Below are 26,695 nucleotides of genomic sequence, written 5' to 3' on the forward strand. Positions count from 1 at the left end.
CATGAGCTCTCCTCTTGTTACCCCAGTGGCCCCTACCCCCCCATTCCCTCCTATGACCTCTTCACTCTCCCCTAGTCACTCTGCCCCCTATCATCCCTGTTGCTCCCTCCTCCTGCCACCCTGCCTCATCAGCTCCCCTCTCTCCCCTCCCCCTGTCTCTGCGGGTGAGGGGAGCATCCATCGAGGCCGTAGGTGCAGGAGCCACTGTTCTGGGCTGCGCCTGAAGCGGGGTTTCCTTCCTGTCCCCCCACAGGGCTTGGTGGACACTGCCAGGAAGAACTTCGGGGGTGGCAATACCGCATGGGAGGAGAGGGCGCTCTCCAAGTACGAATCCAGGTAAGAGCAGCTGGCAGCACCTGCCTTGCAGCTCCGTGGCTGGTCTGTGCCAGAGCCAAGCTCACGAGCAAAGCCGCCACGTCCTTGAACTTCTGAGTGTTCATTGCTGCTTTATTTTTTTTCCTGTCCCGCAGCTCACGCCCACCCAGGCTTGCAGCTGGTGAGGGAGGCTGTAGCTCAGCATTTAGCCTCTGCATTTTGGTTAGCAGTGACAACCGTGGAAAGCAAAGCTCCACATTCTCAGCCGTTAAGTCATAGAAACTTGGAGGTGTGGGGCTGGAAGGAACCTCCAGAGGTCATCTAATGCAGTGGCAATCAAAATGCCTTTTGTGCCAAGACACATTTGTAAACATCAGTAGCCAGTCCCAACCCAGTGCTGCTCACTCCTGACCCACTGCCCACCGCCCTAGTGTGTGGGGTAGGGGGGGCTGTGCGGGACATGGGATTCTTGAAGCAGCCCCTCGCAGGCTGGAACTCTGCCAGCCTGCAAGGGAAAAGCCAGGATTGCCCACGTTTTTCTCCTTCAACGGAGAATCCATTTTTAAAGTTTGTTTGCAACTCTTTCATGTAGTCTTGCAACCCACTTCTTGGTCATGACCCCTGTATGCTCAATAGTCCAAACTCTACATAAGACACCTACCCTCAGCCCTCTGAATACATTTTAGTCAGTTGATCTCATGGATTTCTCTCCAGACTGTCAGAGAAGCCTTAAACTCCGTATATTGGAGGTTTCATTGAATCATAGAGAAGTAGAGCTGGAAGGGACCTCCAGAGAAGAGTTATCCAAAGACACAGACTTTCCTTATTTTTTCCCCCCAAAATTAAGAACATACATGTATTTCCTCGATATGTATCATCAGATATCTGCTAGTTTCAACTTTGGTCTTTCTTCTAATTTGCATATCTGGTATTGAATTTCAGTTTGAGTACTGCAGTGCAAACGAAGAACTCTTAGAGATGCGAGTTATTAGCAGGTTGATGGGCTTGTATTGCCCGACATAGGCTTATGTATCTTTTATTAGAAGAACCTGTAAAAATCTGTATTAAAAAAAAATTTGATTTTATGTAATTTGGCATTTTGATTCAATGCAATGTCTGCTAATTCTTTTTTAACAAGTGATTCCATAAAACTGCCTTTATCACAGAACTGGCCCAGATGAGACAAAAACCTGATAACATACCAAACTTTTAGGGGTCGATGTCTAGATACTTTCTGATCATATGTTTTCTTTAAAAGTAACTTGTGGCTTTCCTTCCCTCATTTCTAGTGAAATCCGTCTTGTAGAAATCATAGAAAACCTGTGTGACAGCAGTAACTTTGAATGCAACAACATGGTAGAAGAGCATGAAGAACATATAGAGAAATGGTGGTTCAAACTGTAGGTAACAAAGCTTCTGCTGACTTCGGCTATTTGAAAAACCAAATGCAAATTTAGCACACAACCTGTGTTTAATATCACATGTCCCTCTCCTAAATGAGATGCACACCTCTTTTCCTTTATTCCACCCTTCGAAAACAGACCTTTCCTTTTAAGTACAATGTTTTCACAGAGAAAATGTAGGCAAGCTGCACTTCAGCTGGGGGCAGGGGAAAGCAAAAACCTGTGGCTGCTCTCTTCATCCTATAGCTGTAGGACAGGGCAGGTGTTGCTGGCTGTACTGAACTGCCAGGCCCCTTTTCTTGAGCTGAGCTGTGTCTGCACCCAGCAGTGCGTACCAGGTCAGCTGAGGGCTTGACACTAGCCAGCATCACCTGTGGTGTCAAGTGAGTGCCCACCTAGCTTGAGTAGAGGGGCTAGATATGCTTTTTGGCTCTGGAAGGATTGAGCTCTCAGCTAACCTGGCAAGTGCTGCTGTGCCTGCCAACCCAGTTCAGCTCAAGAAGAAAAGAAAGCTATTTGGCACAGACATTGACACCTGTCCCCTCAGCTGAGGGGCAGGTTCTGTTGGAGCTGGTCTGGCCCCTCTTCAAACTGAGTGGGCAACTAGGAGCACCTGCCAAGCCAAGTATCTACCCAGCTTGTTAAGTGGAGCCAGGCAGTTCAGGGCTCAGCTAGCAGCACCTGCTGAATCAGCTGAGGGCCTGATGGAGCAGAAGTGCCAGGTCCTTTTATCCTACCTGGGTAGTCCTTCAGCTGACTCAGCAGGTGCCACTGGCTCCCCGTCTGGCTCAAACAGGCTGGGCAGCATGGCTCCTGCAGAATTGGGCCCTCATTTAAGACGCACCTCAATTTCAAACATCTAGTTTTCAGAAAAAAGGTGCGTTGTAAGTAAATATGGTATATTTGTAGGCAGTGCAATATTGTGTTTTGCTGAGAGCAGTGTCCATAAGTTAGAGGTTCAAAACCATGTCCTAGAGTCACAGTGATGTTACTGTGAGGGTATTTCATATTATACTTCATTCTAAAGGATTTAAAAGTACTAGTTATTTATGTGTTTACACCTTCATGAAATGTTGCTGCCAGTAGAAAGTAGTGTCCAACTGATGCACGGTATGGTAGCAAAAGAAAAGTCCTCATGCCTAAAGGCACCACATTAAACTTTTCCTTGAAAAAAAAAAAATTGTTTTTATTCAGATACAAGATGAGGTTCCCCCTCCAATTGGCATGTGGGAAAAAGCCCCTCATCTTTATAATCGCATACAAGGAAGCCTTATCAAATACATTGTTTATCATGTAACTGCTGCCAAAAGCAGCATGTGTTCAGCAGTAGAAATCAACTATGAAGTTGATTAAAAACAGCCAACACTGAACATGACTATAAAACATATTGGGCAAACATGCTGATGGAACCCTTTTGTGTGGCCCTTCAAAAAAAAAGAAAAAAAAAAAAGAAAGAAAGACAGACAACCAATTCCTCCTAGGAAGGGAGCAAGGTACTGCATTACTAGGATGGTACTCTGAGAGGCTGTAGCAAGCTCTGACACGCTCCCCCAGTGCCCAAAGTACTGATGGGAACCTACCACAAGGACAGGCCAGTGAAGTCGATCTCAATAAGATATATGGCAGTGCCCATTAAGCACAATCCCCCTCAGTGCCAACTCTTTCAAGTCATGGTGAGCCCACTACATTGAATACATTTTGACTTCTTCTTCCCTGAGGACAGCTGAGCTGCATCTTTCTTCCCATTTCCAGTGATTACCGTTTCTTCAGCCTTAAATTCCTGGCAAACATCACCAAGTGGGGGCCCCAGAAGCCTTCTATCATCCTCTTTCAGCCTGTTGCATGTCACTAGTGTGGTGCTGCCTCCCATGAGGTAAACAGGTTGCCCTGCGCCTCAGCTGCATATAATTTTTTGGAGCATCCCAGGACTCATGACAAGAACACTTAGTTCCAGTCATGCATGGGGCGGTAGGGGAACTAATTAGCACCTGGATCCCTTGGGGGGTGTATCTGGAGTACATGCATAGGGCACCTATACGTGAGCAGCAAGGCTTGTGTATTTAATTGAGTGGCAATGGAGTGTAGTAATTATCTGCGCTCCAGCAGACTCTAGCATCTTGTGTATCAGCAAACCCACGCTTAAAAATAGTGGCAGGTGCACTTTAACTAAAGCTCATTGAATGAGCTTTAGTTAAAGCGCCCTGCTGCCATTTTTAAGCATGGGCTTGCTGATACATAAACCGCTTAGGGTGCTTTAATTAGAGCAGCTCTTGCAGCTGCTCTAATTAAAGTGTTTTCCCCCCAGCTCGAGGAGCACACATATAAATACCCTTACTGATCACTGCTGAATTGTGGGGTCCCTGTTGCTTGAAATTCTGTCAACTCTGCTGGGGTCCAGACCATTGAACTATATGGTAAATTGCAAGCCTTTGGCTTTGGACTAATTTTGGCTAAGATCATGTGAAACTGAGGTCATTTGAACCCCAAGGCCTTCAAACTTAAAGCTTACATGTAGGATGCCTGCCTGGATTTGGGTAGTATCTGAAACCCCAGGCTCATGGGTCTGGGAGGAAGGATACTTGCCCAGTGGTAGAACCACTCAGACTTGACAATTGAACTCTGCTCAGGTGAATGTTGGAATTTGACTATTGGGCTATGCCCAATTGAGTCTGAAATTGATTTTGCAGCCTTTGAAACAACATTATAAATAATAAAATAAAAAAAAAGTTTACACTGTTTTTTTACAAGTGATACGTAAAGGTGTGTTTATAGAGTACCTGTGCTAAACTTTGCAAGAATATTTAAAAAAAAAAAAAAAAAAAGTATAAATTCTGGATAACTAAGTTTATGGGTACTATATGTAAATTGCTACAGCCATGTTTAATTTCAAGGTCATTGTTTTCAAATTTGTGTCTCACTTCCATGTACTTAGGGAGAGCTGTCTGACAGCAAGGAAAGGAAGAAGGGGCTGCTAGACGAGGAGGCAGAGGACAGAGGGACTACCTGACCTCTCTCCCCCTGACTTATTTTCCTTGCTATAGCAGTAGGAGGGGGACAAATTAAAAGCAAACCTCCAATGATTAGATTCTATACCTGGAAATTATGAAATTATGACTAACTTATACATTAGTCAAAGGGTCTGTTCCCTGTTACACTTTTTATTGTTGTTACTTGTTCTCTAATATTCTTCAGTGCCATTTCAGTTGCCGCTCTCCCTTCCGATTATTAGTTGGGACTTCTACATTCTCTCATAAGGCATGCATGTAAAACTTCTGACGATGATATGTTTTTTAAAAAGACTTTCATGTCCTTTGAGGACCAGATTATGGTTCTTCAAACTGCTTCAAAAATTAGCTGCCAGTCCTGGAAAATCAAATTTACATCAGTAGTACAAGCTGCACTGTGGGCCATGTCCCCACAAGCACAAAAGTGTGGTTTGCGGTGCCTTAAAGCCTTTTGAGGCACTGCAAAATGTACACGATGTTTGTTATTCTGTTTGTCATGTTGCATATTTGCAGCAGGGCAGCAAAATTAGATGCTGGGAAATCCCAGTATTAAAAAAACCAAACAAACAAAAAAACCCCCCACAACAGAAAAAAGCAGCGCAGCGCATGTGACTTCAGCGTGCACCATCTGAAACTGGAGCCTGGCCAGCCAGAGCCACACTGGTTACCAGCCAGGCTTCAAGTGGTTGGATGGTTGCTTCTCCTGTCCCAGGACCCCAGGTAAGGCTGCTGTGGCAAGCCAAAGTACTGGCTCTAGCCTCTCCTACCCCACCTGTGGCAATTGTGCTGTGCGCCAGAACACACACGCAGAGGCATGCCTGAGGACAACTAGTAGTGGCACAAATATGTTCTCATATGCATATAAGAAAGCATAACTTATTTCTCTGCACATTCTGTCTGTCACTGAGAAAATGTGACCTCTTGGATAGTAAATTTTACATGTTTGATGGGTGAGTCCCCAGACTATGACAAATGTTCATCGCTGCACATAAATTTTATAGTCCTTTTCACAAGTACTTTTTTCAATATATAATTTTCTCTTGTTTTTTTTTTTCTTTCTGAAAACTTAAAAAATGATTTTAACCATATGGAAGATTAAGTAGTCTGCAGTAATTTGGAGTTGTAACAAGATGGAGAGAGAGTGAAGCAGAAATTCTTGTTATAAAAATAATAGCCTGGGACCCTGATCTTCCTGGAGGATTATACAATTACCGTTGTAGGTTTCAGTAGGTTTTCTGTTCACTAAAATGACCGGGAATTCTTTGTTTCCTGCAGTAGGAGAATCAAGTCCTCAAACTGAAACTGGTCATACCTAAACCTTTTTTATGCATACCTGTATATATTGGGGCTAGCTATTGAAGCTGCTCTTCTATTTGTATTGGTTCAACAGAGTAAAATTTCATGTTTTGTAATTTCAGTCTGGTTTCTCGTATGTTTTTACTCTCAAAACTAATGAATACAGCAGAAAGGAAATGAGTGTTGAATTGGAGTGCATCTGTGTAGGCTTCTTGGGGTTATATATTTTAATATAATTCAGGTACTGAGGTCTGCAGTAACTTAACGTTTAAGGAAATCTAATGTTCTTATAGCTGTTTTTACCTGTATTGGGCATGCAAAAATGAAGAAGGTCAAACTGCTGTATATACAAAGTTAGGGTGAATTTTTGCTGTTGTCCACACTATATTCCGTAATATTAAGAGGAAAAAAGACCAAGGGAGCACTCCAGCTGGCTCTTTCTTATTTCTTGTTTCTTTATATTAAATATAAGCTACAAAAATTAAGTAAACAATAATACATTATTCTCCAAAACTTAATTTAACAACTGGATTAGGGAACAAATTTTGGCAACCAGCAACTAGTCATCAAGCAATTAAGATATAATGATTACACTAGCTTTCTTCTAAATCACTCCTGACTTTTTTCAGGTTCTAGAACTACACAAAGCTGTTATTGGACATAGAAAGGAGAGATGGGAGTCCGGAAGATAAAGTTCACTCGCTGAAATGATTAAAGTTTTGTGTGACCCTGCATATTTTGTAAATTGAGATCTGGTGAATTAAGTAATGATTCCTATAGTGAAGAAATGTAATATCTTTATTATACAGAAAGAAGAAGTATCCTGACTTATTTAAGTGGTTTTGTATAGAAACTATTGAAGTTTGCTGCCCTACTGGAACCTATGGACCAGACTGCCTTGGTATGTTCTCTTAAGTTTTCTTAAGTTTAACAGTATGTAGTGTTTTTAATTGTGGGGCTGTTAACTCAGTTTTGTCCCATTTTCTTGGCCTGGCCTTCCTGAACTGTTTTACTAAATTGAATATTGCTGGTGTCTCCTAACTGGTGAAGCTGGTGAAGTCCATATCCAAAGAGATAAGCAGGAGCAGCAGTAACTTGGGGTGGGGGATTAGGCAAAGAAGAATAGTAAAGGCCCCAGTATCTGTACTTACCAGATACATTACGAGTACCAGAACTACCCAGAAGTGTTTGTGTGTGGTAGCAGTTAATGAGGTGGCGGGAGGGGGAGGGGGAAGGGCAGCAGTTGAGCCGACAGTAGAACAGCAGCCTGGAGTCTAATGGGCGAAGAAGCAAACAAACCCATAGTTGAGGATCACAGAGAATGGAGTGGGGGCAGGTAGAGTGTGCTGGAGGAAGCATGTCTGGTAGCTGATTCATTAAGAAGGTGGATTATGAAAGGAATGGGTCAAATCAAGTGATTCTGCATAAAGAGCAATACCTCTGCCCCCTTTTATTAAATGATAGGCCAGGGAGACCCTATAAAGGGGTGTCAGAGTAGAAATCTAACTACAGAATTGACTTGTTCTTTAAAATAATTGTCTGTCTGCAGTTTGCGATATGTTCATTTGTAGTATTTCATTTATCTTCTAATGTTATGCAAGTTGCTAAATAGGTGACCCTGGTTGAAAGAATTCCAGCTGGGAAATTAATTTGCTTTCCTGAAAAAGCAGTTCTTTTAGGAACCAAAATTTGCTCCTTCAGAACTCCAGTTATCAGATAACGCAGCGCTAGTCATTTCATACTGGTACTAGTTACATAGCCACAAAATCACCTTTAAATGTTTGGAGTTTTCAGTTGGAGAGTGGAGTGGGGTAACAGTTGGAGGGAGGAGGTAAGTGAAAAAAAGTAGAAAATATTACTCATTTTAAACATGGCTAAATTTCAAGGGGTTCCCCATTCTGCTCCCCTCCCTTCCCCCCACTAAATCATTCTAAATTATCTTTGCCTTTTTTTAGCTTGTCGCGGTGGGTCAGAAAGGCCTTGCCATGGAAATGGCCAGTGTGATGGAGATGGCACTAGAAGTGGGGATGGAACATGTAGTTGTAACAAGGAGTATGCAGGAGACTTCTGTCTAGACTGCTCTGATGGTTATTACAATACTCTGAAAAATGAAACGCATTCTGTTTGTACAGGTAACTAAGTTTGACATGTGCTTGTATCTTTGTATTTCTTTCATATTAACTATTGAATAACTTACAGGTTTCTAAAACAAAGTATAAAACATTTATTAAGCTTCAAGAAATGAGAGAGATGGGAATGATTACTTGTCTTAACAGCTGGGCATAACAGTCATTCGGACTGCTTCTCTTGTGGTGGTGCAGTCTCTGAGGATATGGCATGCTCTTCTGAACTGTCCTTTTTTATTCGTGTCCAACATGAAGTATTAATACGTGATGAGACTCAAGAAATCTTGAGCCGTTTCCCATGTAGTAGGCTGTTTCATTTTTGCCTTACCTTATTTCTTGGATATTTTAGCCAAAAATGAACTTTAACTGCATTATATATCAGATGCAACCAAAGTTTTCTTTTAAAATAAGCTCCGTTAAGTTGTGAAGTTGCATTCTGTTAGTCTGATAAAATGTATTTTGGCTCTTTAAATTTTACAAATTAAAATACTGTTATATCCAGCTTTTTATTTTGCAATTCAGCCCAAAGCAAACTTATGTAGGAGATAAAAAGCCTGAGTATTGCATTTAATGAAAATGTTACTTAATGGCCATGTGTACACATGCATGTACACGCAACTAAATTTCATGTGCATTAAGCAATTTTTGGCAGGTGTCTACATATGCAGGGATTTGGTACTAAGGTTAGTGCTGCAGCCCTGCCATGTGCACCTAGTGGCTGGGCAGACCCAGCACTAAAGTTAGTGCTAGGTCACTTCTACATGTGCGTTAATGCACTTTAACTAATCACGCCAAATTTGATACCTACATTTGCAGGTATCAAATTTAGGCCTAATTTTGCCACTTTTAATGCTCGTTAAGGGCATAGATATGTAGAGACCCGCCTGCAATGTGCATTAAATTAAGCTAATGGTCAGTAATGTGCCTCGTGTAGATGCGTCCCAATGTTAACTACACTATTTTATAATGTAATTATGTAGCAGTGTTTCCAGGTGACTTGCTTGACGTTATGATGTAAACAAACATATCCAAAAGAACCACATCTTAATCTTGGATTTATAGCATGTTTTGCCATGCCTTGATATCAATATTACCTCAAACTATGGTCTCCTAAATAGGTACAAAATAAAGTAGGTTTGTTGACTCACTTAGTAGAGATGCTGAGTTAGTGTTTGACAGATGCCACAGCACAGTGGAATTGACCAAAGAACTGTCTTTTTCCAGATTAAATTTTTCCTGATGGCTTTCAGTTATCAGAATCACGTGGCACTTTTCTAAGCAGAATGGCACTAACCCATCTGTACTTGCCAGTTTCTAATGTGGCTTTTACTGTTCTGCTTACATTAGTTTTTTGTTTCACTTGAATTCACACTCTTATCTCTACAAACACCTCTATCTTTTGTAAAAAACCTGTGGCTTTATTTTACTGTTGCTGTTTTTAAGTGGATGTTCTTTTCCACACCTTAGGTGTCTGTGCTTTGGTAGTGAAGGGAATGGCTTCTATATAAAATTGGTAAACTTCCTTCCACTTCTCCAGAATAAAAAAAGAATGCAAGTGTCATGTTGCAGTTTCTGGTAAACCTGGTATAATTTCTTGAAGGAAAAAGTTGTTTGAAACACTAACATACACCAGCTGTATCTAACTTTAACCATGCTCAAAATCTCTCCACAGCTTGTCATGCTGCCTGTAAAACTTGCACTGGTTCAACTAACAAAGATTGCGAGGCCTGTAAAGAGGGTTGGACCATGAACGAAGAAGCAGCTTGTGTGGGTAAGTCAGTCCTAACCCAAATGAAGGCCAAGAAAACAGTTTTTTGTTTGTTTGGGTTTTTTTGGTACTAACTCGATGATGAGATAAGGCCACGTCGAGTTAAAACTCTTCTATAAGGGCACCCTATACCGGGGTGGGCAACGTTTTTGGGCAGAACGCCAAAAACTCCCTCAACCTCGACTTGTGAGATCTTTGTGTACTGTGGCCAGGTGTGGGGGGCAGCCGCAAGGGGCCCAATCCTTATTGTGGCAGTGCAGCCCTGGCCCCTTCCCTGCTGTCTGCCTTGAGGCACACATGCCAAACAAAATGCCTTTATGTGCCACACTGGCAACCATGCTGGTAGTTGCCTACCCCTGTCCTATGCTACTTTTCTGGGAATCTGGTTAGGTGCGTCCTGTACATCATATTTCTTGATTCTTAACTTCTAATATGTATGTTAACATAGGATTTCTCACTTTATTTAACAACTCTTAAAGTACAGCAAGCAATTAGCTTGTTATCTCTGTCAGACTATCTGCAGTGACATGTATAACTTAATTGAATGATACATGTTTAAATTTTAGTTAAAATACCTTATGTGGCATTAGTGTGTATGAAGTTGTTTAGATTTGATTATTTCTTGTGCAGAAAAATGAGAAGCTTTCCCATACTACTTTACAGTTTACCGGATATATTTTGGCGGTATATTTCTTTGAGGATCTTGTATAGAAGCCAGCTATACTTTTTTTTTCCTTATTGTTGGATGCAAATTATCACACGGTACTTTTTAAATGCTTAATTTCTTAGAAAGACAGACAAAAATCTCTTTTTATAAGCATCTCAAGGGTCACTGAAATACAAAATATTGAGCACTTTGTGCGGGCCGGGAGCGACCCGAGCCCTTTTCGCGCTGCACGCGGGCTGTGGCCAGCAGCCCGGGCACGCCGGGTCGGAGAGGGAAGGCCGTCGAGCTGGAATTAGGCACAAACGCGTATCGGTAGTTTTAAAGTTTGTTTACTTACACCGAGATGGCAGTGGTGCAGGCTGGAAAGCTTGCTTAAGTTGCGGTTACAGACAGACAACAAAACAAAACTCGAACCTGCAGGGCACGAGGGTACGTCGCATAGGGTTCCGGCGACGGGAAGATGAAAAATATGAGGGTACGTCGCAAAGGGTTTCGCCGACGGGAAAAATAAACCTGCAGGACTCGAACCCGGGTAGAAGAGCTCTGAGGCCGGTCGTAAGGGCTCACATGAAGTTTGCTAGGCTCCGTGGGTTCTTCTGTTCACTCACTCACACGGAGTTTGCTAGGCTCCGTGGGTCCGGTTCTCTTGCGCGCGGGAAGGGATACGTCTGGACTGTGCTCGGCGACGGGGAGAGGCTAGAGGTTGATCAGACCTCCGTTGCCTGCTTTAAATGCACTGGGTCCATAAGGATCCGCAGCACTTAGAGATCTTCACACAGCGTGAAGTCTCCTCCTCCCAGTGTTCGTGGAGTCCTCCAACTTGGGCGGAAACCACTCAAGCCTTTTATACGGCTAGCAAGCCAATCACTAGCCACCACGTGTGAATAATTTAGAACTGGCCAATAATGGGACTCGAATTAGCATACAAATGGCGGGAACTCTTTGCAACGAGCATTTCTGTGCTGCAACAAAGAAATGCACCTTGCAAAGAAAGCTTCAAATTGGCGGGAAATTCTCCCTTGCACCGGGGTTCTCTTTTGCAGCAGAAAACTCCACCGTGCAAGGAAGCTGTAATTTAGCGGGGACAATTTAGCAGTGCCAAAGCGCACACAAACAAAAATCACACCCTTTGGGTTGTGACACACTTAACTCTTAGTATCAGGATTTTCTGTTATTACTGCTGCAGTATTAATAGTGGTCTGTACTTGGTAGGTGGCGACAAGTTCTTGATTACGTCCTGATTTTTTTTTCAGCCTTACGTAATTAATTAAAAAAAAATTAAATCCATAAAAAGAAAATGGAACACCCTTTGGCAATACTAAGCAGGTTGGATTGGATTGCCAATCAGATCGGTACATCAAATGGCCTTTCCCATATTTGGTGGGGAGAAATATTGTTCAAATTGCATCGTAAGAAAAATCATATGGCCCCATTAGGACAGCTGATGATTTCAGCTGCTGCCACACCTTTATGGGCAACTATATTATAGAACATTATGGCCTGTATGAAATTATTGTAACCTGTGTGGATGAACATTATTTTTGCTTTTAAATAAATTTCACACTTGTAGCTGACCTATACCTCTTTGTTTCAGATGTGGATGAGTGTGCTGCAGAAGCTTCTCCTTGCAAAGATGACCAATACTGTTTAAACACAGATGGATCTTTCTCATGCAAAGGTGTCCTTCTCAATATGTTTGGCCAATATATGGAATTACTTCTATGCATAAAGGAGCAAATGCTCTTATTTTCTTTTGCTAAATAAGAATGAAAGTTGCTGTAAAATACCCATATTAACAAATATTTTTCCATCCTAAATGCAAGTTAAAAGAGAATTTGCTAAAGTGTGTAGTTCTTTGCATCCTATTCATAATTACATTTTGTGTCATGGACCTTCAGATAAGCCAGTGTACTTTTTCAAATTATTAGAATTTTTTGCTGTTCAGAATCTGAATACACAATAGTAGTTGTATAGTGCAGTTTGTGAGATATCATGGCTAGGTGATAAGTCAGAACTTTGTTTATGTTGCAGTTTTTTGTATTTGTGGTAGTAAGTATAGTTACCCCTGAAATATTACTAGCTGCTGCTAGCTGCTTGCTCATAATTCGGACAAACATTTCTGAGGGTGAAAAATTCTCTGTTTGTTTTTGACTTGGATAGTTAGGGGTGGGGAGAAAACTTCAACGTTTTCTTGTGAATAGAGCAAAAACAATGTAAACTGACATTGCTGCCTTGTTAAACCCTCAGCCAGTTTTCTGCAAAATAGCTGAAGCTCTTTAGCTCAGTAATTGGTAATCTCCACAACACAGTTTCTTCCTATTTTAATTAATTGTTCTTAAGCAGAGGAATTTGAATTTTAAGGTATAAATTTAAATGCACAACAAAAGCCCATTGAAAGCTCAATTGGATACAGACTATTCTACTGGTAAAATTCCAGATGTATTGGAGTTCCAATCCTGACTAGGATCTCTAGACACTATGGTAGTATGAACAGGATGAAAGTAGTTCTGTGCCTTGAAATTCTTTCTTCCTTGTGCACATGGATTTGTCAGCTTAGTTCAGGTTACAGTTTTTTGTTTATGTTCCAGTACTCACTTATGGTTTTTGTTTTAGCATGTGATGTTAGCTGTGTAGGCTGCACAGGCGAAGGCCCTGGCAAATGTAAAGACTGCATGTCGGGATACATAATGGAAGATGAAAAGTGCACAGGTTGGTTGGAATTTGAAGTCATACTTAGTATACTGTAGTAAACTTGTGGCTTCAGTATCTTATGGTCCAAGTGTTGAGTATAATGTTAGTCTGCTTCAAATCTTGAACACAAAATATTTCATAAAAGTTTTAAAGTATTCCTTTTGTTTCGAGTAGCAATAAAAACCCTTTCTAATAAACACTGTATAAATTGTTAAAGGCCTAAAAGCTCGGCACTGCTACAAAAGGAGCAAAGCATTGTTTAACTCGTACCAGGAACAATTACATTTAAGTGCTTGGAAAATAGTGACAGAAAAACTTTAGTCACAGGATTCAAACACTCCCTAATGATTTGTCCTGAATAACATTTTTATCATGAAGAATCTTAGCTCCACTTTTTAGACTTGATTCACATTGGGATCTGACAGATACCTTAAATGTGTTGCATGGATTCCTTATCTCCTGTTAATCTCATTGGAGTGTCATTCCAAACTTAAATAAGATTTCAGTATCAACAAAAAAAAAATATTCCACTCGTGGTGATAAATGATACAAAAACATATGTAATGATGATAGTTGTTGGAAATGAGACCTCGGGGAAATAACAGTTATTAGGGGAAAAAATAGAAGAGAAGATGGAAAGTGGTGAGGAACGGAATTAAAGTGTATTGGGGCCTAAAGAAGGTACTTGGCAACTGAATATCACCGTAAGATTCCAAAAAAGCTTAATTTACTACGTAGCCTGTAATATCATCTTGCTATCTATGCAGATCTTTCATTGACATAAATGGGAGGTCGATGTATGTTGAGATAATAAATCGTGAATTTATACCACATTCCATGGACTGTAAAGGAACATGGAATCCAGCACCATGAGGTGAAGGTTGAATTTGACCCCTAAGTCCAAAGGTTCCTGAGCAAAGCCAAGTACTGGGGGGGATAGCATTTCTCCCTGACATAGTATTAAGGAACAATAAATTATTCATGTGCTAGAAATGCCTTGAATTATATTAAGTTTTTTTTAGGGCTGGGTACAAAGTTTTTACTGGTTGAAATAATGTTTTAAAACCACTTTTTCCTCAGATATGAATGAATGTAATCTTGCCGAAAGTGTATGTATAAGAGAAAATGAAGACTGCATTAATACCTCAGGCAGTTACAAGTGTATATGCTCGGAAGGCTTTGAAGAAAAAGATGGAACATGTGTTCAAACAAAAGCAGGTGAGAGGCTTCTTAAATCAGTGCCCAAAATGAAGTGTTCTAGATCTACTTCAGTGGGGATGTCTAACAGATTACAGTAAAAGTTGCAACTACCGTACAGTTTTTGAAGATACTGGCTGTGTCTTCGGGATGCTGAGAGCTCAGTCATTACTGCACAGTCATTTAGTACTTGGAGTTACTGTGCAGTAACATCAGCAAATGGCTTTTTTGTAACACTGACTGCGCAGTAGCCCAAGACTTGTGCAGTAGTGTCACGTCGCAGCTTTCTGCCATGCAGCACCACTGCTCAGTAGTCATGGGCTACAGCCCAGTCAACACCTTATGTAGACGTGGCTGCTGTGTCCTGTAAGGACCTGGGCACTCCTAGGTCAACCATGTGTACCCACCCATCGTTCCCTCATCGTAGGAGTTTGGTCCACCTATTTTAAGTAGCTTATAATAAGAAGAGTTGCTCCCAGATATAAGTAACAATGACCTACAACAGTGGAGTGGGGAGGGCAGACTTCTTGCCAGACATGCCACAAACAAGCCTCTCGGACTCCCTGAGTCCACTGCTCAATCCGATGCTCTGCTTTTTGGTTCTTACGCTGTACTTTCCAGGCAGGCTTGTTTTTTCTCCTCCTTGCCCTATCTACTGCTGTGCTACCTGTCCTCTCCCTGGTCTGCAATGTACCTTGCACGGAGATTGCCAATAGCATAAGAATGGTCTGCAGGCCAAGTGACCTGTCATCCCAATCTGGCTGTGCACCGTTGTGATCTGGTGCATGGGCCACATTAGCCTGCCCATAGGGCTTCCCTCAGGTCCAAAAATTTGGCAGCTGCCATTTGCTTCCTTGCTGTGAAATTTTCCAGATCTTTTGGGGAGCCATGGGCTGGACGAGATGGCTCTGCAGGATGGATCTAATATTTGGGCTGGAAGTTGAGCACCCTTGGCATAAATAAATAGTACATTGCATAAATAATCCATGGGGTATAGGAAAGCTGTAATTACACTTGCCGTGATTCACTCATACACATGAACATACTACATCAGCTGTCTTACCTTTTTGATAGGTTACACCCTAAACTTCAGCATAGTAGTCAAACCAGTAGATAGAACCACTAATGTTCAGACCCATTCTGGACTGAGCACTTTATTTGACTACCTTCTCTTGGCCTGCCCACTCTCCTGCCCAAAGTAAACATTCTGCTTTTTATTTATATATAAACCTTATATACCTTACATAATTCGTTTGAAACCCACTTTAGTTTAGCTCACTTGGCCATGCTCAGGCAGATGGAAAATGTAAGGTTGTTTTTGAAGCTTTCACGCTAAGCATATGCATTGTATTTATTTCATTGATCCAGTATCACTTCTTAAAAGCAATTTTACACCAGTCTGGCATTTTAAAAAGGTTTGAGTGTCACGGTTGTTTTACACTTCCAGATTGGTGCAAAGGACATTAGTATAGATAAGAAGCAAGTTTGATAACGTCTTTTTCCAAAATATTTGCTTTCTTTTTGTCTTGCACTAATTCATTTTTATTGTTCCTTTAAGGTATGTGTTTATATATTTGTCACCGTTAGTGTACCATTTTTGATCAGAAGCACATTCTCACAACCACAGTTCAGTGCATAAGGCAGTGGACTATGTAGCCAATTTAGCTAAACAAACTTAACGTGTATTTTTTAGATGGCTGCAAACTCATTAATCTGAGCTTTATTAATAATTTTGAAGCTGTAGGAAAAGACTGAAGTTGCAACTAAACCTCATCTTAATTCATGAACACGAGGATTGAATTCAGTCTGTCTGAAGTTTTTTTTTTCTTCCTATCTTATTTTGAATGCATATATATTCCTGAAATATTTAATTGGAAATTTTTGTGTATTTAAAAAAAATGCTTTTTGTGAACTAATTTAGACTAACTTGGCTTAATTCTACCTTGGAGGTGCTTAAGAAAGAGCCTCTAGTGTAAGGGGTCAGAAAATCCAAACCAGAGTTCTTCCAGTTTTCTGAAAGACTGATGGAAGTTCAGAAAAGAGCCAAAGAACAGCATGAAGTGTTGAAAATATTTTTTTACCAAATTACCTTTCCTTACAATAGAAGACTTAAGGAATTCAGTCTGTGTATTTCTTCAGAGAGAGAGAGTTGTGGGGAACGTATACAATCTGAGAAACTCCTACAAATAGAAGTATCTTATTCTGAAGAGCTCATTTATTTTTCTCAGCCAAAATAAGTACTTTTGAACCTTGAAATAGGGTTAAAATTAGCTTGGAACTAACGTATAGAATTTGCTTTGAAAGAGACTTTCCCACTTGAACTTTTAATGCAGCAAACCTGTCTAAGATGGAATCGCAAAGTTTAGGGAAAAAAGTTACTGTTCTTGCAAGTTTTCAGGCTTGAAGTCAGAATTATCAGGTAAAAAATTATGGCTTGCATGAGCTCCCTTTCGCTATACAGTAGCCTCTTCTGTCATTAAATCTGTGGGAATGATTTTCTGCAACAGGCATCTTTAAACTCCTTCATCCTTCCCAGGTTTGAGCTACACTCTTCCAGTACGTTTTACCACAGAAGCAGGTATACACTGATTATTTATGTAGTCTTTAGAAGAAATGCACTGGTGCTGCTACATTCCCCTTTCCCCCTTGCTCACCTTCCCCTTGGCTCAGTAGTATGTTCCCTCCTTTCATTAACCTCCTCCCCCACCTGCTACTGCAGTGATCTCCGGATGCATCAGGAGTAGGAGAAGCTTTAGAGCTCCTCTTGTCCCAATCCAGCTGTGCTGCATGGGGAGCTGGGCTCATCCTGGGACTGCAGCAGTGGACAGGTTCCTCCTCCTTGCCCTGTCCCCCTAGGTGTTCCTGTCCAGTCTGGGAGCAGGTTCAGGGAGGAAGAACCTATTTACTGCTGTGGCTGAGCCCATCTTTCTCTGTAGCTCAGCTGGAACAGGGCAGGAGCAGCTCTGGAGCTTACTCTGCCCCTGAGACAGTGGCAGTGGGGAATAATGAGGGAGGGCACCTGCAAAATCCTAGATCTACCCATGCTTTGGAGTAAACCTTAAAGAATGCAACTGTGCTGCATGTTTTGTAATGTGAGGTAATGGAATTAACTTAGATTTCACCAGAATGCTGAAAGAAGCATTTCTTAACATGCTTGTTAAGTAGAGGTGCACCAGTACATCGGTCTATATCGTACTGGCACCAATAAAGAAAAATTGATGTAATTGGCTTTTTTTGGCTGATGTGGCTGATAACGTTGCCAGTAAATGCTGTGTGCATATGCGCAGCTGCAACATGCACGAGGCCAGGAGTGTAGTCTGGAAGCTTAGAGACCAGCGTCTGGGTGGTAGGTCTGTGGAGGTGGAGGGGATGGGCATTTGAGGCCCCCATAGTGAGGGAGAGAGTGGGGCTGGGGTAGAGGTAGGTGCTGCAGGGCAGGGTGTGGGTTGGAGCCATGGGCGGCTTGTGTGGGAGGTGGCTCTTTCTACTGTGCACACCCCCAGGGGAGGCGTGTCCCCCGGATATGCGTGCAGGTCGAGGGCGGGCTGCCCGTTGCATGCTTGGGGCTGGGGCTGCACCAGGCTCTTCCACGTTGGGGTCTGGGGTGGAGGCTGTGTTCAGGTTGGGTGGGCAGGGCAGGTGGCAGTGGTGCTGGGAAGGGGGACTACGGTGAATTTTGGGGTGGCTGTAGCCTACCCTGTAGCTCCCCTCCTAGCACCACCCTCGCCCTAAGCACAGCCCTGGCCAGCCCCCTCACCAGGAAGAACCCAGCGCATGCCCAAGCACGCAGTGACAACCTGCTTTCACCCTGTGCACAGATCTAGGGGGCATGTGCTCCTCATGCATCCCCAGGGGGGTGTGCAGCGGTGGGAGCCATCCCCTTGTGCCGCCCAGACAAGCTGTGCCCCACCGCTCCCCAGTTGTGTAGCACCTGCCCCAGCCTCAGCCCCACTACCTTTTTCATGGTGGGGTTATCAATCTCCTTCCCCCGTACCGTCTCCCCAGCAGACTTACCAGCTGGACGCTGCTCTCCAAGCTGCCAGGTGCATCTTGGCAATCGGATCGGTATTGGCCAATATGACTGGTCAATAATCAGCCATTGGTATCAGCCCCTAAAAATCTTTGTTGCTGCACCCCTATTTTGAAGTGTCATACTCCCCCCACTCAATTTAGGCTTTTTAAGTAATTGAAAAGCTGTTTTCCTAAGGATCTTGCCTCACTGCTTATGCATTTGGAAGTTGGAAAGTTCAGTAGCTATAAAGCATTGAAAACAAGAGCTTAGAATGGAAATAGCAGTGCTTCCACTATGAGTGTGTTCTCATTAGTTCCTTTAGAACATGAGTGATGGCGGGAGGATGAAATTGTAGTTGCTAGGGGGAATGAAACTCAGAGGAGAAAACCTATGTAGAGACAGGAAATGAGATAAGAGGAAGATAAAAAGGGAGGGAAAAGCAGTAGCCTGAAGATGAGTATTTGCTGATTTACCATAACTAAAAAGTATTTAAAAAGATTAAGAACACAAGAAATGGAAAACTTAACATAGCAAAGGTTTTATAGCCTTCTACCCAGTTCATAAACTTCAAAGAGAGAATATTTCTGGCAGTTCCCCAGTTTATCTTTCAGTACTGTTTATTTCTTAGTACCCAAGTTATTTTTTCTTTATTGAGTTCTCAGAATCAGGAAGTAACACAGAGTACTGGTTGTAACAAATAATTCTAACTAAGGTGCTTGCTTTCACAGGAGAGGAAGAAGTGAGAGCAGTGACTACACCGCCTTCTCCTGGACATGAGGACTTATGATCTACATTCCAAACCAAAAGAGAGTCATATCTACACCTTTAAGTTAATGGACTGAAGCTTTATGACCTGATAAACTGTGGAAATAGTATTAAATATGCAGATGGCCAGCATGATTATTTTGGAAAATGGTAATGAAAAATTGCCTTCAGCTGCATTTACCTAAGAAAGAATAAGGAAAATGCCACTTTTTATACAGATTTTTTTAAATAAAAAGCATCCTCATTCTAGATGGGTAAGTATAGACTGTTGGAGTAGAAACAATCAAAAACGAGTTGCATATGTCTCATTCTGGTGTCTACTAGAAATGATCATCCTCTTAGAAGGACTTAAATTTATCCTGCCCTACCTAATTGAAACAAGATGAATTGAAACTGGGTATTTCCTGACATGGGAATTTTTCTATAGCTAGAATATGGCTTTTAGGAAATATTAAAGGGCATCATTTTAGAAAATACTCTTCCCTAGAAATGAAACGGAGTGCCTGATATTGCATTCAATAAAGTTTTATTTGTTGGTGCGTGTCATAAGCTATGAGAGATCTTTGTACACTCCTGTGTGGGCATGGAATTGGGAAGTAGGGGAGAGGCAAAAAGCATTTCCATAAGAGAGAACAGGGTCCTAATCATCCTAACAGACTCAGTGGTATGTTTCTTCATCCTGTTTAGAAAAGCAAGCAGCTCTGTTTATCCTAAGTAAAACTTGACATCAGTGCCTTTGGCTAGGTGCTGTAGATCCTGCATCTTGATAATCATGGTGTTTATTTTGCAAAGTTTACAACTGAAGAAGTTGCTTTGAAATTGATAAAACATATATTGCTTGGACAGACAACTGTAATACCACTGAACTTTGTGTCATTTAAGCATTAAACCTGACTGTTCAGTTTGTTTAATAGCATTGGGTATAGATTAATTGTATGCATCTGACCTTCCATATGCCAAGTAATGCTAAAACAGTTCCAAGTTAATTGTTAGACTGAGCAAGTAGCTTCAAAAATAGTAGTAACAAGACCTCTATGCTGAAGGCATAGTTCAGTCATATCAACTAGTTTTCTCTGCTACTAGTAGTAGCCTGTTTTACACTGAGCTGTACTCCATTATAGCTTAAAGCTAGACAGCTATTAGTACTTATGACTAGTTTAAAACTGGCTCAGTTAAGTCTATACCCAGGCATACCTTAAATCAGTTTAATTTGATACGAGGTTCAGTGTTTTGCTTTGCTTTGTTTTGTTTTTTAAATAGTAGTTTGTAAAGCTTTTTGTTCTGTAGACATGAATTAGAAACAACATGGAAGCTGGCTAACTGACCCTGGAAATCCTTTCATGTAGGAGAAAATTGGTTCAACTGCAGCAATTCCCTTGGTTCACAGAAATGCATCAAAATAGTATTCTGTTGATAAAACGAAGCAAGTTACATTGCAAGGGAAATGGGAATGATGGAATGGTGAAGGAAATAAGTTAAAAAAAATAGTAGTGCAGAAGATAAAACTAGACAATGAAATCATACTCAGCCCTTAGAGTTATGTATTTATAAGACTGGAAGTGGAAAAAGGGGAATAAGCGACTCCTGAAGTACGTAGTTGGAACAATGAAGATTTTTTTAGCAGCCACAGATTTTAGAAATCTGAAAATGAATGACAGCTGTAAACATCAGATTGGGAGGAGAATATTAGGGCCTAAACAGAGGTTTTTAAATGCTGTAACAAAGTAAGATTTTTAGAATAAGGTTTTCCTTCACATTTTTTATTTCAGTACAGTGTTGATAACAGAAGAAATGAGGTAGGAGTGAAGTAAAGATCACCCTTTGGCAGGATGATGACAGTGTCAGTAATAGGTGAAAGGCTTTGGGAAGGGAGATGTTCAACTTGATGTGAAAAGAAGAGGGTGGCTGTTCAGCATTGGATTCAGTGACAAGTTAGAAATGGAGCTGTTAATCTTCTCCATCAGAGGAATATTTGAAGCCATGTAAAAAAAGTCACCCAAAATGGCCTGTTGAAACTTCATGGGAAAAGGAAGCTTCACTAAAAACGACTAGGGGAAGTTTGAGCTTAGAGAAATTGACTGCTTAAAGGCAGGTAGCATAAAAAAGGAGAACCGTGGCACTGAAGTAGCAGAGCTGCTTGGCAACCAAGTGGAATCCACAACCTTGATTTAGTCACTTAGGTTGTCCTATTCATACCATTTTGGTATATAAACTCCAGCAGGCTCATGAGAGAGCCATTAAGCTTTCCAAGGAGGAATGCTGATGTGAAAAGTATATCTTAAATTCCATCTCAAAGATTTAAACACTGAGTTTTGGGCTGCAGAAGACACCTGTCAGACCAGCCCCCAGACCTCTCTCCTGGACTTGGGAACCTCTTATGCACACTTATTTAAAAAGGATCAGGGTAAGTCTTTTAAAATATGATTGGAGGAAGAAGTGCTATGTTTCTCTGTTTCAGTAGCTTGACAAGTAGAACCTAATGGAAAAGACCTGGATTATATGCTCTTCTCAACCTAAGGGGACTCGCCTCCCTCCCCATTGGCCCAGGATTGTGCCATAACTTCCTGTGGTACGTATCCTTCCAACAGGGTTACAGGTTGTTCTCAGGAAGAAGCACTTCCCACTCCTCCCATTCAAACTGCCACTTTACTAAGTCCTGGGTATGGCGACCAGAAAAGAAAAATGCTCTCACCACGGGCTAAAGTTATGTTTTCTCCCTAGCCTAACAACTCTCTCCCCCCATACTTGGCTTCAGCAGAAGTTTGGTGGGGGGAGTTCCCACATGCTTTGTATTCAGGGAATAAGAACACTCTTCTGGGAAATGGGAGATGTGGCCTTGAACCCCCTTTAGGTCTTCTGCCAAGCAGTGCAGCCTACACAAATTTTCAGACTCGGGACAAATTCAGACTCCCTGTATTTGATGCCATTGTATCTTTTGTGGTTGGAGGATTCAAGGTCATTACTGGGTTTTAGTTTTGTTTCTGTAGTTTTAAGCAAGTTCAACATAAAACTTTTTCTATTCTTCCTTTTTATGAAAAAAGCCATTTCTAGTCCATTGACAAGCAAAAGCAGCCACTCTGGATTTCTAAAAATGTCTGTGCCTGAGACAAAAATTACTGCCTCTTCCCCTACCCCCACCAGTGTGTAGCAGCACTCCCATGTGACTGTGTTGCACATTGCGTTACCAAACAAAAAGACCAGGCTACTAGCAGCACTCCCTATGTTATACAAGGAAGGTCTCAGTTAGGCACTTAATTCCAGGAGACACTTCCTGGCTGTGAATCCCAAGTGCAAAGAGACACTAAGGTCCCTAGGCACCCCACCCCTAACTTTACTGCTTGAAGCCACTCCCCACTCAGCTTACTTAATTTGATCCCATTCTTAGGTAGCTAAACCTGTCTAGGAAGCTTAGGTGCTTTGTACTTGAGTAGCCTGTGTAACAAGCTGCCTGGAAGTTCTCAGCTACAGTCATTGCAGTACCCAGATTATTTTTGTGGGTCTACCCTAATTTGCTAACGTCAAGAAAATGTCAGCAGAGGTGAAGCAGCACTTTTGATCTAGTGTGCAAATTAATGCCATTCTCATTCATGTCATAATCACACCTTACCTGTTCGTTAAAGGAGTGGTCTGCAGTCCTTAGGTGGAAGGCCTCAGTCTTAAGATGCAGCTTTTCCTATTGATGCAACGTGGGGTAGGGGGAGAGAGCTGGCTGCAGCAAGCCCTTGGTGGCTTTTTTCACCAGCAGTACAGCAGAGCCCCCCTGGCAGATGTTTTCGGTTGTGGGCTCTGCAAGCGCAGCTTGTACCTGAGGGTCTGGCCAGGGCCCAGGCAGGGGGTGGACTATGTAGTGATAAGGGTTAGACTTTGGAGACAGTCCCTTACAAAGGAATGTCTTATCATGTGAAGAATTTGAACATGATCCCTGGGGAATAAGGAGAAATCAAGATGGAGGCAGCTACATGGTCTGTGCTAGAGGAAGCCCATGCTGTGATATCGTTAAAGGTCTGTTCTCTTCCTCATTCATAGTTGTCATTATTCAGTGCAGGACCCAGATCATTACAGACTAGACACTAGAGCAGGTGCAGGCAAAATATGGCCCACGGGCTGGATCCAGCCTGCCAGGCAATTCCATCCGGGGCCCCTCCCTAAGCCCTCTGCAAGCCGAGCCCTGGGCTGCCTCTCTGCAAGCCAGCAGCTCTGGTTGCTAAGCAACCCCCTGCCCCAGTCTTGTGCTAGGGGGTGCTAGAGATGAGAAGCTTCTTCCTGGCACAGGCTTTTGCTGGTGACTCCATGGCTGTTTCCAGCCTCCCTGCCTGCGAGGGGATTCAGGTAAGGGCCCCACTGGGCTGGGGCCACTGACTCCCACTGAGGGAAAGGGGCAGGAGCTTAGGGGGCCGTGTGCTATGGGGCCAGGCTGACCTCGTGCCTGCCACCATGTGTGGCTGAGGACTCGGGTGGGAGCACGGGAGCTGCTATCGGGCCTGATGGGGCTGGCCCTGCTGGCTGCCACCATGTGCAGATCCAGGGACTGGCGCACTCCAGCGACTCCAAGGACCTCTGCCCCCCCATACTCCAGCACACCTACACCCTCCCACAGTCCCAACACACTCCCACCCCTCCACCATACCCACGCACACACCCAACACCATTCCACAGCCCCCACCCCAACCACATCCTCCACAACCACACCCCTCCATACCCAGTCCCCCCACCATAGTCACACTGCACATACACACACCCTCCACACCCCACCATGCACATACACCCCCTTGCCCCCACACAATATACAAAAGTAAGACTGTGCTTTGAGCTATTATGTAATCACCTCTGCATACACTATGCAAACACACATAAATCAGGACAACAAATTTTTTTTTTTAAATAAAATTAAAATAAGTTATAGTAGATGTTTGATTCCTGTAGTATATTATAGTAGACTCCTGACTTACGTGTATATTGTCTTCCTGAGAAACCTCATGTATGTCGAATTTGTGCGACTCGAGGTGAATTTTCCCATAGGATATAATAGAAAAGTGAGGGGTTGTGTTCCTTAGACCTCGCATTTATGATATCAAAGGTACCAAAACAAAACCTTTTTCAACCAACACTTTATTTATTATGTTATAAAAACATATTGTAAATATATTTATTCAGTTGCATTATAAGAAATGCACCCAAAAAATACAAAATGGGCACACAACAATCTTCGGTCCATCTGAGTCTTCATCCAGGGGGAGCTGAGTCCAGGGGAAGCCGGGGGACTCGGATGGGGAAGCTGAGTCTTCATCCAGGTCAAACACATCAAAAGATGGTGGTGATATCTCTCAAATGAGGGTGGAAGGCCTGGGGGCAAGCTGTGGGTGAAGCATAAGGGGTTGAGAGAGCTTTTAACTGAGAGCATTAAGAGGAGCTGCTGCTACCACAACAGCGACACTGAGACTGAGCGAGCCTCCAGAATCCTGCTTGGGAGCCCAAGCCGCACGGCACTCCATTGGGCTCAGTCTGCGCATCTCGCAAGGCGTGTCTCGCGGTGTATTTTTCTGCTTGGGTGTTAATATTAATTCACATAAATGTGAGACATGGGTAAGTTGAATAGGCGTAAAATGGGGGTCTACCGTATAAGGTTTTTTTCCAGTTTCAAGATGGCAGCACCCTCCCTCCCAAAAGGAGTACTTCTGGGGCAGGGGAAGGACTTCTGGTGGCAAAGGTCAGGGGTTAGGGGGTGGAGCTCCATTCCCAAGGTGGCAATTGGGGCGAGGCACCTGTAAAGGAGCGGGCTACCCTTGTGGCCCTTGATAGCTCACCAAACCTTGTTAAGCAGCCCTCCAGCCAAAATAATTGTGCAACCCTGCATTAGAGGACCTCTGGAGGTCCCCGCCAGCCCTGCTTCTCTGTGATGTCCCCTTCCCCCCACCCCCCCTTGCCTCAGGCCCGAGACCTGCTCTCACTGCTCAACCCTTCAGTGCTAGCTGGGGGCCTGGTCAGGTCTCTTCCCCACCCCCTCAGCTTCCCTCCAGCCTTCCCACCACTGCGAAAAGGAAGAGAGGGCTTGCTCTAGTGCCCCCCAGCTTCCGGCCTGGGCCGCTGCAGATATGTGGCTGCATTTATGGAATCAAAAATGAATGTCTTCACTTGCTTGCAGGTTAGACTAACCTGCAAAAATTGAATCAATTCAGGCACGGGCTTCTTATGTCTGTACTTAGCTGAGATGACAGTCTCCTTGTCAGCTTTTCCAATCAGGCCTTAACAGCCCCTGAGAAGCATCTACAAAATTATTCCATTGTTTTCCTTCATATCCTTCCTTAAAACTCTTTGCTAACATGCCTTAACCACACACATTTAACAAACCACAATGATTTGGATGTTGATAAGCTGATGCTCTGGTCTGTTTTGCTGACTAATATTGTCCCAGCAAAATAAGCATCCAAACAGTTCTTGAAGGTATCCAAGGTAGGTGAATTAAATAATATTTATTACCATTATACCCAACTGTCCCAGTCATAGAACAGGAGCTACTGTATTAAACATTGAACAAAAGAAGAACAGAAAAAGATAGTCCTTGGGCTAAAGAGCTTACAGGCCACAAGGAGAGTGAACAGTAACAGACTGGGGAGGACAAGGAGAACAGTGAGACAATATTTAATCCTCTGCACTTTTTGGGAGACGGGATGATCTCATAAAGCATGTTAATCTTGTATCAGTAATACAAATAGAACTTCATATTTATTTTCTCACAGTATGGAATCAAAAATGAATGTCTTCACTTGCTTGCGGGTTAGACTAACCTGCAAAAATTGAATCAATTCAGGCACAGGCTTCTTATGTCTGTACTTAGCTGAGACGACAGTTTGATAATGCTGACTAGAAATCCAGTCAAGGATCAAAGCATTATTATGCTTGCCTAGTGTATAAACAAGGATTTTATTCCCTGCTCCAGGAAGTATACAAACTATGATGGGTATTTCTCTTATGGAGGGTATCAGAATAGACATTTTTGGAGTGGGTTTGGTTAATCAGGGTTGGTTTTTAGGTTGTTTTGGGTTTTTTTTCCAAAAGCTAAACAGCTTAAATATGTATATTTTTTGAGGTCAAGAATGACAAACTAGCAAGCCTTTAAGTCTATGAGGAGAGGCTGAGGGACCTGAACCTGTTCAGCCTCCACAAGAGAAGGCTGAGGGGGGATCTAGTGGCCTGTTACAAACTAGTCAGAGGGGACCAGCAGGCATTGGGAGAGTCCCTGTTCCCCTGAGCACTACCAGGAGTGACTAGAAATAACGGTCACAAGCTGGCAGAGGGTAGATTCAGACTTGACAGCAGGAGGTGCTACTTCACAGTCAGGGTGTCTAGGACCTGGAACCAACTTCCAAGCGAAGTAGTGCTGGCTCCTACTGTGGGGGTCTTTAAGAGGAGGTTAAACGAACACCTTGCTGGGGTCATTTGACCCCAGCAC

At 42.7% G+C, this 26,695-nt stretch overlaps 1 protein-coding gene across 1 annotated transcript; it reads left to right on the forward strand.

The window, feature by feature from the left end:
- Window positions 1–253: 253 nt before the first annotated feature.
- CRELD2 (cysteine rich with EGF like domains 2) lies at window positions 254–19,798 on the forward strand. The gene is made up of 9 exons (XM_006016499.2): window positions 254–336; window positions 1,605–1,715; window positions 6,829–6,920; window positions 7,975–8,151; window positions 9,818–9,916; window positions 12,175–12,258; window positions 13,194–13,289; window positions 14,352–14,489; window positions 19,209–19,798. The coding sequence occupies exons 2-9, from the start codon at window positions 1,669–1,671 to the stop codon at window positions 19,265–19,267; spliced, it is 792 nt and encodes a 263-aa protein (XP_006016561.1). The 5' UTR covers window positions 254–336; window positions 1,605–1,668; the 3' UTR covers window positions 19,268–19,798.
- Window positions 19,799–26,695: the final 6,897 nt, after the last annotated feature.

Source organism: Alligator sinensis, unplaced genomic scaffold, assembly GCF_000455745.1.
Source record: "Alligator sinensis unplaced genomic scaffold, ASM45574v1 scaffold600_1, whole genome shotgun sequence".
Taxonomy (NCBI): Eukaryota; Metazoa; Chordata; order Crocodylia; family Alligatoridae; genus Alligator; species Alligator sinensis.